Source organism: Stenella coeruleoalba (genome assembly GCF_951394435.1).
Source record: "Stenella coeruleoalba genome assembly, chromosome: 18".
In the NCBI taxonomy this organism is placed as follows: domain Eukaryota; kingdom Metazoa; phylum Chordata; class Mammalia; order Artiodactyla; family Delphinidae; genus Stenella; species Stenella coeruleoalba.
The window spans coordinates 17830331-17842795 of record NC_137164.1 but is presented as its reverse complement, the minus strand read 5'-3'; the positions used below and the strand labels follow the sequence as shown (position 1 = coordinate 17842795).

At 44.7% G+C, this 12465-nt stretch overlaps 1 protein-coding gene across 15 annotated transcripts in view; it reads right to left on the bottom strand.

Moving 5' to 3' along the window:
• Window positions 1-12465, bottom strand: part of RCBTB1 (RCC1 and BTB domain containing protein 1) — a 149100-nt gene that overhangs the window by 28096 nt on the left and 108539 nt on the right. For 6 of the 15 annotated variants that reach the window (XM_079903179.1, XM_079903181.1, XM_079903180.1 and 3 more), the window contains 3 exons: window positions 8228-8303; window positions 7943-8112; window positions 7037-7187 (listed from right to left, as the gene is read on the bottom strand). In XM_079903179.1, the coding sequence (XP_079759305.1) occupies window positions 7037-7187; window positions 7943-8068 (277 nt within the window). In that variant the 5' untranslated portion in view covers window positions 8069-8112; window positions 8228-8303. Of the gene's footprint in view, window positions 1-564; window positions 1576-7036; window positions 7188-7942; window positions 8113-8227; window positions 8304-12465 lie in introns of those variants that run through there. The other 9 variants (XM_079903171.1, XM_079903174.1, XM_079903175.1 and 6 more) reach the window with 6 other exon arrangements.

Here is a 12465-nt window from a genome sequence, read left to right as displayed (position 1 = left end):
TGAGGAACCTTTACTGAACCGGATTGTGAGAGGAACTAATTCAAGGGCTGTGTCGTTGACGTTGAAGGCTGCAGGGTGGAAGAGCACGTCTGCGTTGATGCAGGACCCACTGCTCTCTACTGAACAATCACAGGCGGCTGTACATGATCCAGACACTCAGGGGGTTATTCCCGAGCGGACGGCCAGGTTGGTGGACTGGATGAAAGCCACTGTGAAGTCTGTTTATCCCTGATGAGAGGGATTTCCCAGCTCCCCCTATTGATGCCAGAGGGAACACCCCAGATGAAGCAGCTGAGATGCTTCGTATGCAAGCCATGTGGGACTGGCTTTACGATGACTGGGATAGTCACCCACTGAATACGCCCATTACCCAGATTACGGTAAATGCTGTGAATTAAGGGGGTCCCTGTTACATGGGCACCTCATGTAACTTTACTGCTACAAAATCAAACAGTTTGAGACACCTTATCTAATTTGCTATCTCAACTTCCCCATAGGGGCCTTACTAAGAACATTAATTATGAAAATAGGGAAAGACAAAGAGGGGAGAATCAAGGGACTCACCCCAGCAGAGCGAAAGTCTTCAAACGGTTGTTACAAAGTGGGATGAATAAATCGGATGCTGATGCAGTTGAAACCAAGGTGTGGCTGCAGCACGACCAGAGACTGGTGAACCAATGGGACCCCATGTTGGTCTCTAAAATTAAAGGGCCCCAAACAAGTCCGCTCTATTTATCCCAGCTTGGAAGGCATTAAAAAGCCAGAAGGTAAAGATTAAGATAAGAAAATTGACCAGGAATGCCCTGGGGCAATGGTAAGGAAGATTAATCAAGATAAAGATTGACCTAAAGGCCAGGATCTTCTGGCCCGACCCCCAGCAAGGCACCCAAGGGCATAAGCACATGTGTGGGTGAAACAGCCCTGGGGAGGAGAGGAAACTTTTCTGATACAGGACCCCAATGCACTGTGATTCCAAAACCTGTTGGTGAAGTCTTAACAGCTAAGGTTAGAATGGGGGATACAGATGGGTAACAGTTGATGGGACTCAAGTGAAAATCTGAATGAAAACTGGGGTTTTGGAACAGATTCTGTGTGATGTGGACGCATCCCCCTTACCTGAACGGAGTCTTGGGATGGATATTACATCAGACTGGGGACTGCTTCCCCAACCTAACATTGTAAAACAGAAGGCGTGTAAATCTGCCCTCAGGCCGGTTTTACTGGGCGCTAGATGGGAACCACTAGAACTGCCTGAGCCCGCACAGGTGCTGAACTTAAATATAGAACACCTTGTGGACAGGAAGAGCTCACCATTTTAATTAAAGCTGGAACACTGGTACCAATGCACTCACCGTACAGTAGCCCTGTGAGGCCTGGGGAACAGGCAGGTGGCTCCTAGGGGCTAACGGTAGGCTGTGGAGGCGTAAATAAAGTTGTGCCGCCTACAGCCTCAGCAGTTCCGGTCGTGGCTTCAGCCCCAAAGAAGATGCAGCAGGCCAGCAGAAGCCGGAACCCAGGGGCTGACCTTGCACGTGCTTCCTTCTCGATCTCAGAAAAAAGCCAGCAGCAGTTTGCCTTCATGTGGGGAGGATCCCAGTTTACTTTTACTGTGTCATCACAGGTTTATCTGAACTCACAAGCTTACGATCACAATTTGGTCAGAAGGGATCTGGACTTGACACAGGTCTCAAGTGCAATCATACACTATACTGATGACATTATGACCATGTTGGAAACTGAAGAGCAGGCAAGGAGTGATGTGAATGCCTTGGTGACACACATGACCCACTGGGGCTGGTTAATAAATCCCACAGAGGTCCCAGGGCCTCCCCAACAGTAAAATTCTTAGGAATAACCTGCCGAAGCCACGAAGAACATTCCGCCAGAGGCTAAACTAAACTGCTGTCGCCACCCACCCCTAGGACCAAAGCAGCAGCAGCAAGCCAGCATTTGGGTGGTTTACCTGGCATTTGGAGAATACATCTTCCACATCTGGAAACCATGCTAGCTCCCATCTATAAGATTACCCGGAAGACAGCTGTATCTGAGTGGGGACCTGCGCAAGAGCAGCCCGTGTCTGAATTAGCAGAGGGCGGCAGCTCTCCCAGGGCTTACGCGGCTTTACGGCCCCATCAGATATGATTCTGAGGGTATCTGCCACCTGCACTCCGCAAGAGGAGCTCATGGCAAACCCGGGAGCACCTCCCAGCAGTGACCACTGGGATTTTAGACCAGAAAATTCCCAGATGCCGCTGTCTGGTACACACCATTTGAGAGAAAATTAGTAGCCTGGGCATTAATTGAGACTGCCTCAGTGATTGAAGGATACAAAATAATCATGAGACCTCAGATGCCCATAACATCCTGGGTGGTGTCGGAGAAGCCCTCTAATAAGAAAGGCGGTGACCCGAAGAGTTTCATAATAAAACAGAAATGGTTTACAGGGGAGCGTGCTGCTGGGGGGATGCAGACAGGCGTGAGCAGGGAGCCTCTTTTCATCTAGGACCGACTTTGGAGCTGCCTGAGGAGCTGCTGGAACCCACTGCCTTGTGGACATGCCCTGTGAAGCTCTAACTGAACACCAAAGAGCCGCTTGCTTTACAGACACAGTTCCAAGGTGAATGGACAATATCCCATTTGGAGAGCGCCCACATTAAGACCAGTGGATGGCAAGACTGACTGAAGGAGTCAAGAATAAATCAGTGCAGTGGGCTGAACCGCAGGCTGTTTTCCGAGCAGTGATGGAAGAATTAAGCAATGGTAAAAACCCGTATGTTTGGGTCTTTACCAACTCATGGGCTATAGGCAATAGCCTGGCTGTACGGTCAGGTAGATGAGCAATGGAAACTAGACTGTTAAAGGGATGCCCACATGGGGCATGGCCCTATGAAATCACTCTGGGAATTTCAGAGGCACATTAAAGTAGGACATGTTGATGCCCATCACAAGAAGCTGACTGGAACCACCAAGTGGACCATTTGGTGCACTCCCTTGACGCGGCCACCTGGGTCCATGGAATGAATGGGCACGGTGGGGCTGCAGCAATGCAGAGGTGGGTTGAATCTAGACATATTTCTCTTGCACTTTGAGAGGCACAAAATGCCAACAAGAACCATTCTGTCAACAAGAGAGCCAGGGACTGCAGATGGCTATGGGGAAAACTCCCCAGGGGGAAGGCCTCCCGCACAGTTAGCAAGGGGATTACACTGGAGCAATGCCAGTAGCCTCAGGGGCTATAAATGGGGTCCTAACAGGAAGAGATCCTTTACTCTGGACTGAGCCTTGCATACCAGGTAGTAGAGGCAAATACTCAAAATAGTATAAAGGACTGGAACAGAAAATACTGTACCTTTTTTTTCTTTTTGCTCAGACAAATCACTGATTAATGGCATGGGTAAAATAAAGGCATTTTAAAACAGTGTCTCAAAGATTTCTCTCACACCTGCTTCCTTGAGAAGCTACTAGGGATGTGTTTCACCCAAATGAGGGTATAATCCAAGGAGGAAGACACAGGACACAAAAAATAGGGGATCCAGAAAGGACAAAGGATCCAGAAAGGACAAAGGATCCAGAAAGAACAAAGAAGGGACATCCGAGGATGACGGTGAAATGAAGTTTTAGGCCGACGGCTGTGCAACAGCCTAGAGTGACCAGTCCAGGCTAGAGTAGGGCGATAGAACACTCCGGAGATGTACTGATATGCTCAGAGGTGCCCAGAAGCAACACTGTGCTATAGGGACTTCCCTGGTGGCGCAGTGGTTAAGAATCTGCCTGCTAACCCAGGGTACACGGGTTCGAGCCCTGGTCTGGGAAGATCCCACATGCCGCAGAGCAACAAAGCCCTTGCGCCACAACTACTGAGCCTGCACTCTAGAGCCTGCGCGTCACAACTACTGAAGCCTGCGCGCCTAGAGCCTATGTTCTGCAACAAGAGAAGCCACCACGATGAGAAGCCCAGGCACTGCAACGAAGAGTAGCCCCCACTCGCTGCAACCAGAGAAACCCCGCACACAGCAACGAAGACTCAACACAGCCAAAAATAAAATAAAATTAAAAATTAAAAAAAAAATACTGGTGCTCGCTTCGGCAGCACATATACTAAAATTGGAACGATACAGAGAAGATTAGTATGTCCCCTGCGCAAGGATGACACGCAAATTTGTGAAGCATTCCATATTTTTGTAGTGAGGTGGATGGACCTAGAGTCTGTCATACAGAGTGAAGTAAGTCAGAAGAGAAAAACAAATACCGTATGCTAACACATATACGTGGAATTAAAAAAAAAAATGTTACGAAGAACCTAGGGGCAGGACGGGAATAAAGATGCAGACCTACTAGAGAATGGACTCGAGGACACGGGGAGGGGAAAGGGTAAGCCGGGACAAAGTGAGAGAGTGGCATGAACATACATACACTACCAAATGTAAAATAGACAGCTAGTGGGAAGCAGCCGCATAGCAAAGGGAGATCAGCTCGGTGCTCTGTGACCACCTAGAGGGGTGGGATAGGGAGGGTGGGAGGGAGACACAAGACGGAGGAGATATGGGGATGTATGTATATGTATAGCTGATTCACTTTGTTATAAAGCAGAAACTAATACACATTGTAAAGCAATTATACTCCAATAAAGATGCTAAAAAAAAAAAAAAAAAATACTGCGCTATAGAAGAGTTCCAGCATACATTTATGAAAAACAAGTAAGCCCAGGAAAACAAACAGTTGTATAAGAAAGGAGATGGCTCAGCTATAAATAATACTTATCGACTCCTAGTAATGTGAACACTGAATACTGATTTAACCAAAGTGGTGATATCCCTATAGTGACGCAATAAGGTGAAGGAAGGTAGGAGAAAGAGAGCTAAATTCTATCTGCTGTTACAAAAAGTCAAAGGATAATATCTAAAGTAAAAAAATTCAGAAATAGCAGTATAAGCATGTTAATTTAAAAATATGAGAGTAAATACCAGAAAAAAACACCTGAAGGAGTTAAAAAGTAATTCCACCTGAATAGCAGTTTCTAAGAGTAAGGAGGAGTGAGACAGAGTCCTGTTTTCTACTAAAACCCATATACTATTTGATGGTTTAAAGTGTTAAACTGTTTTTAAACTATGTGACTATTTGTAATACTTATAAAATACACACAAATATATGTACCATACATACATTAAACATCCTATATATCATGTATCATATGTATGTTGTATTAAATGTATTATAACAATCAAAACTGAATTAAAAACAAAAAGAAGACTATTCCCACAAGAAAACCAGTTATTTGGGCTTCCCTGGTGACGCAGTGGTTGAGAGTCCACCTGCTGATGCAGGGGACGCGGGTTCGTGCCCCGGTCCGGGAAGATCCCACATGCCGCAGAGCGGCTGGGTTCGTGAGCCATGGCCGCTGGGCCTGCGCGTCCGGAGCCTGTGCTCCAAAACGGGAGGGGCCACAGCAGTGAGAGGCCCGCGTACCGCAAAAAAAAAAAAAAACAACAACAGTTATTTATATTTGTGTTTTATGTTTATTTATATCTTAATTGTAACATTCAAGACAGTTAAAACTGTAGGATCTGGACTCTGAAAATAATTCCAGAAGAAAAGTTATAGTTGCCCAAGGTCATTACTTTGAAGAAAACCAAGAATCCGAATGCATGTGTTTCTGTATGTTTGCTCCAGAAAAAACTGCTTCAGTATTTTATGGTCAGAAATCAATGCCTCATTAAAATTAACATGTGTTAGGAAAACATTAAATCATCAGGTCACAATGGATGACAAGCTGAACCAGTCTGCAAAGAAGCAACTGCTTGAAAGACCCCGTGTGATGCTGGAAGGCATGATGACACAATGCAGAGGCAAGATAATCACCTCATTATACTCCACACCAGTTCCACTCTTACCAGACAATCATGCTCACATCTGGATCTCACAGCCTGAGAAAGATGTGGAGAACTTGGGAGTGGATTCAGATGTAAGTTAAAGGCTGTTAAAAAGCTCAATACCAAGACCCACGGCAACATCCAAGGAAGCTGTGATTCCCCAGGCTAGAGACAGAAAGGCGGAGAAGCAAATGCTCCCACGTGCGCCCTACAGTTTACCCAACAAAAGGCTTGAGAGCAAGAACTAATGTGCCTAAAACATAAAGGGAAGAAGCTGGGTTATATACGACAGATTTTCAGAGAGCTCTGGGTGCCCACAGTACAGATAAATCACCAAGGAAGAATGCGCAGGCCCCTCTGGTGATCTTGGGGAGGCAGAGAGGAAAAGAAGAATCCACCCCACATTCTTTCCATATGGCACCCACACGAATGCCAAGGAAAGAACTGAGATTTCTTGAATTCAAGATTCACACAAGGAAAACCAGTACTAACTGTGTTTTTAAAAATGTACCAAGTGGGCTTCCCTAGTGGCACAGTGGTTAAGAATCCGCCTGCCAATGCATGGGACACGGGTTTGAGCCCTGGTCCGGGAGGATCCCACATGCCACAGAGCAACTAACCTTGTGCGCCGCAACTACTAAGCCTGCGCTCTAGAGCCTGTGAGCCACAACTACTAAAGCCCGCGCGCGTGCCTAGAGCCCGTGGTCCCCAACAAGAGAAGCTACTGCAATGACAAGCCCATGCACCGCAACGAAGAGGAGACCCCTCTCGCCGCAACTAGAGAAAGCCCACACACAGCAACAAAGATCCAACGCAGCCAAAAAAAAAAAAAAAAAAAAGTACCGAGTAAAACCTGGACGTTGCCTTGCTACAACAATTCACTGAAAAATTAGGCTGAAGGACCACTTCATCTGCTATAGTTCATCTTCCACAACTTTACATAAGTTGTCGAAAGCCTCAAAAGTTTGCTTAAATTGCAAGTCATCCTATGGCTGTTCCAGAGGGAGCCTGAAGTGTTTAACTTTTACCTGTTTTGTGTACTTCCGCTCAGAAATTAAGACACAGATCATTCAAAATCCAATATCTGATACAAACCCACCACCCCTTAGCTTAGAATTAACTGCTCGATTTCCCACAAACAGAAGCTGGACTTATTCCCACTTTACCTTCGGTGCTGAGAAGAACATGCGGTCCACTCCCATAACTAAGGCTCTTAATCTTCTTTCCACATAAGGCTTCCAGCTTTTTGGGCACAAGTGTACTCTGGTTATCTCCAGTTCCTAGACAGTTACTGTAGTTCAGTCCAAATACAAAGACCTGGGAAACAAATAGTTCTGTCTGAGTCACTTGGCCTACATTTACACAAAAGGTCCCTTCTCCACTCTGAATATAAGACACACTAAAACTCAGTTTGACAGCTCAGTAGCTAGGAAGAGACTGACATGGTTGTTAAGAAACATTCAGGGCTTCACTGGTGGCGCAGTGGTTAAGAATCCGCCTGCCAATGCAGGGGACACGGGTTCGATCTCTGGTTCGGGAAGATCCCACATGCTACAGAGCAACTAAGCCTGTGCGCCACAACTACTGAACCTGCGCTCTAGAGCCCACGAGCCACAACTACTGAAGCCCATGTGCCACAACTACTGAAGCCTGCACGCCTAGAGCCCGTGCTCGACAACAAGAGAAGCCACCGCGATGAGAAGCCCTCGCACCGCAACGAAGAGTAGCCCCCGCTCGCGGCAAGTAGACAAAGCCCACGCACAGCAACGGAAGACTCAATGCAGCCAATCAATCAATCAATAAAATCTATTAAAAGAAAAAAGAAACATTCAACGTCTGCTGACTAAAGTTTTAGAATATTTGGCTATACTATGAAACTCAAACAGTAGTAGGGATGAGGGGTATTAAATCAAGAAACTGAAAGAAAAGACAAATTCTATCAAAGACAACCATCTTTTTGGATTTTAGGCTCTCTTCATGCCCCACTTTTTCTCAGTCTTCACAATGCACACTTTAAAGCTCAACCCCAAATAAGCCCTAAAATTAAGCCCTGGGTTTTGAGAGATGCTTACCTCGTCATTGTCAGTAACATACAGTGCTTCGTTGGCTGAGGTGCCGAAGACACAAGCTTTCCGAATAGATGCAATTTCTTGAGGTGAGAGCAGAGTGAAGATTGGCCACTTTCCTACATCCACCATGACTCTGGTTTCAAGTAATTCCTAAAAATAAGCCGACATCTCTGCTGTAACAAACAAACAAAATTCCAAAATAAAAAATTAAATAACCACTAAACTAGAACAAAAAAAGACAATGTTAATACAAGGAAACAAAAGCTAATTTCAGAATAAACCACCTACTTTTGGTTAAATGGATCGCTCACTTGCCCCAGCAACGTGTCCAATCCTTCCTCTACCTTCAAACCTGTGCCTTTTCCTGTAACGGGAGGAACAACGTGCTGGAACCAACTGTCTGTCTTGCCCACTTACAAGTCAGTGCTCATCTGTCACATACATGTTTATGTGCAACCCGACAGCAGACAATGGAGAGAAGACATGCCAACTAGATGAAACCAAGGTCTTGTCAGGTATTTTCCCCTCCAGGGTACTGAGATAAAGTTAAAGGTTACAATACTCATTTGTCTAAGGTAGTTAATTCTCAACTAGGAGTGTGTGTGTGTTATAAAAATCAGAATCATTATTTCTACCTCCCTACTCTCCCACTACCACCCACAGGATGCCCTGAAAGACCCTCATCCCTTGTAGAAAATCACTGCCACACTGAGCCACTGTTTAATGATAGAAATGGGACATCCCTCAGATAGCCTGGAGCGGCAAAAACATTAAGAAGCAGTAGCCTAAGATTTACTGGATGAAAACATAAAAGAAAGTATTATGTTCTATTCCTAATTTATATGACCACATATATACATGGACATTTCATTTCACACGGAGAAAAGTTACATGAACAAGGGTAAGAGAATTCACTCTCATCTTGGTGTCAGAGCTGATGACTACAGATTTCATGCAAGTAGCAATTAGCTTAAAGAGCACCCTATAAAATGTAGAGATATGTATAAATTTCCACAAAACTCTAAATTTGAACTGTTTAAGAAGTTTTACACAAAGAATCCTGGTCATAGTTCCAATTCTTCGAGAGTTAAAAAGTATTTCTAGAAAGTCCAGGGGGCTGCACAAAGCACAAAACCTATCATGCCAAGTGAGTTTCCATTCTGGCTCTCACCTCTGGAAACTGAAACAGAACCAAGCAGTTGATAAACACAACCAGGGTTTCCTAATGGGCTACACAACTCATAATAACTCGGGAAGTTCCTTCCCGCCCACCCTCTTTTCAGACCTCTAAAATTAGCCAAGCGAGCCAAGGTCTTTCTGGCCTCAGAACCTCCAACAGTACCTACAGAAGAGATCCCTGGGGCTTGGGCTTACTTAGCCAGGGCCTCAGTTTCCACCGCCGAGGGAGGTTTTATCCATCAGCACCAGCTTGGATGACAAGGACCAGATGCTTGCAATACCCCAAGGATCACAGCGCATATTCAATAAGCATTAAACACCATCAGGACAGGCTGGTCCCTCTCACTGCATAGCCAGACTCCTGGACTAACATTTGAATGTTCTGAAAAGTGTGCATGAATGTGTATGTATGTGCGTGCGTGCGTGTGTGTGTGTGTGTTGGTGGGAAGAGATAAAGGATTTCGGGGAGGGTAAAAACTAATACATAAACATGTTAAAAAATTTTTGTTTCAAATGGTACAAAAGGATAGAGGAAAGTAAGTCTCTCTACCATCCCTCCCCAACCCACTCCTCAAAGGAAACCACTGAAACAGTTGATTCTAATTCCTTCCACAGTGTAGACTTACATAGCATTATATGTGTGAGTGTGTGGAAGCTTCCCCCGCTGCCACTTAACAGTACATCTTTGAAATCATTCCTATTAGCACATATCAGAATTACTTCATTTCTTTTCAATGGTTCTACAGAGCATTCCATGACATCGATTTAACAGCTTACCTGTTTCTACTGGGAGACATTTAAGTCACTTCCAGTCTGTTGCTAACATGAACAATACTGAAACTACTGTTTGCATACATTATATACATGTCTTTTTAATATATGTTTCTAACATAAATTCCTAAAACTGGAATAGCAGGGTCCAAGTCTAATAGCTGTTTCACCTTTAATAGCTATTTCAAATTGTCCTCTACTAAAGCAGTACCAATACATAAAAGAACCATCCATGCTGGCAGCCCCTTTCACCTGCAGCCTTGCTCACAGTGTGTTATCACGGTGTCTCAGTTTTGTTTAAACTTTAATTTCTCTTATGATGAGTGAGGTTGGGATAATTTTTTAAAAACAATCACAGTCATAGCAACAATAACAACTAACACTTCTTCAGTATTATGTGCCAAGCACTGTTCCAAGTACTTTACATTTATTAATTCATTTAATCCTCACTTTATAGACAAGGAAATGGAGGTAAAGAGACTTTAAGAGTTTGCTCAAACTAGTAAGTGGCAGATTCGGGACCTGAAGCCACGCCACCCGGAGCCAGCATGTGTACCCTTCACCTCTCGGTCTCATGTGATTAAGAGTCCAGGTGCCATTCTTTTACATAAAGTCCCTATTTTTCCTACTGGACTGCCATTCTTTTCTTTGTTCTTGATTTATAAATGTTCTTTGTATGGTAAGAAGATTGTCTTAAATGCTTTTAGAAGTAATAGAAAAGATGCCCCCCAAGGGCTTCCCTGGTGGCACAGTGATTAAGAATCTGCCTGCCAATACAGCGGACATGGGTTCGAGCCCTGGTCTGAGAAGATCCCACATGCTGCAGAGCAACGAAGCCCATGCACCACAACTACTGAGCCTGCGCTCTAGAGCCCACGAGCCACAACTACTGAAGCCCGCGCGCCTAGAGCCCATGCTCCCCAACAAGAGAAGCCACTGCAATGAGAAGCCCACACACCACAACGAAGAGTAGCCCCCACTCTCCGCAACTAATGAAAGCCCGCGCGCAGCAATGAAGACCCAATGCAGCCGAAAATAAATAAATAAAATAAATTCATAAAAAAAAACAACAGAGGGGGAAAACATAAGAAATGAAACAATGTGGATATCTATAAGCAGGTAGATAAATTCCAAGAAAATCCAGATGCCTATTTTCCTAGAATATGAACTGTATCAAAGCCTGTATCAAAGTGTATCAAAATTTAATATTTTATGGTAATATACAATTACATTTTAGATGGGGGGAATAATTACATTGGCCAAAAATATGATTCACCACCTTTAACATTATAACACAAAAGGATGTTACCATTCAAAGTTATACAACTTCCTGACAGCACTATAATCATTCTGAAGTCATTAATCACTATACAGGCAACTCTGCCCTAAGGGTTTGGTAATCTGCTGAAAAATAATCAAGCTAACTTGCATAATGATGGCTTATTATACAAACTGAGTCTACCCATTGCTAAATTACTTGAAGCATTATTTAACAAGACATTTCTCCAAACACTTGTAACTTGAGAGTCAATATAAAAGCCAAGTCATATATCTTCCATGTCCACACCCTTCATAAAATCAGAAAGCATCACCAGTACCCCTGGCCTGGTAGAAAGGACAGAGATTGCTGAGGACTGGGTTTTAGTCCCAGGTTTACTTTTTTCTTTTTTGCGGTACGTGGGCCTCTCACTGTTGTGGCCTCTCCCGTTGCGGAGCACAGGCTCTGGACGCGCAGGCTCAGCAGCCATGGCTCACGGGCCCAGCCTTTCCGCGGCACGTGGGATCCTCCCAGACCGGGGCACGAACCCGTGTCCCCTGCATCGGCAGGCGGACTCTCAACCACTGCGCCACCAGGGAAGCCCCCCAGGTTTACTTTTAATCAAAAGTAACCATGATAACCTTCCTGAGCCTGAGTTTCCCAAAAAGCTGTTCTATAAAAATCTACAATTTTATGTTAAACATGTAAGGAAGAAGTTATGTGGATTTATGAATGCATGAGAACAACAAAGGCAGTAACACTGGCCAAGCAACAAATTTACTGCTAGCAACTCAAGAAGTTAGTAGGATTCAGCAGTAATTAACCAAGTGCCTAAAGAAAGATAATCCAATGTTTTCCCTTCCCATGTTACTGTGCATCAAAAGGGAAGATGCTAACAAAAAGCTAAACTATGTGCTTATTCTCAAGTAAAAAACAAAAACAAACCAAAAACCCCACAAAAACCAAAAGTACTCTGTAAGACTGAAGTATGTTATAAAACAATATGTACTGGGACTTCCTGGGTGGCACAGTGTTAAGAATCCGCCTGCCAATGCAGGGGACACAGGTTCAAGCCCTGGTCCGGGAAGATCCCACATGCCGGTGGAGCAACTAAGCCCATGCACCAGAACTACTGAGCCTGTGCTCTAGAGCCCGCGTGCCACAACTACTGAAGCCCATGCGCCTAGAGCCAGTGCTCTGCAACAAGAGAAGCCACAGCAATGAGAAGCCCGCGCACCACAATGAAGAGTAGCCCCCATTTGCCGCAACTAGAGAAAGCCTGCGTGCAGCAACGAAGACCCAACGCAGCCAAAAATAG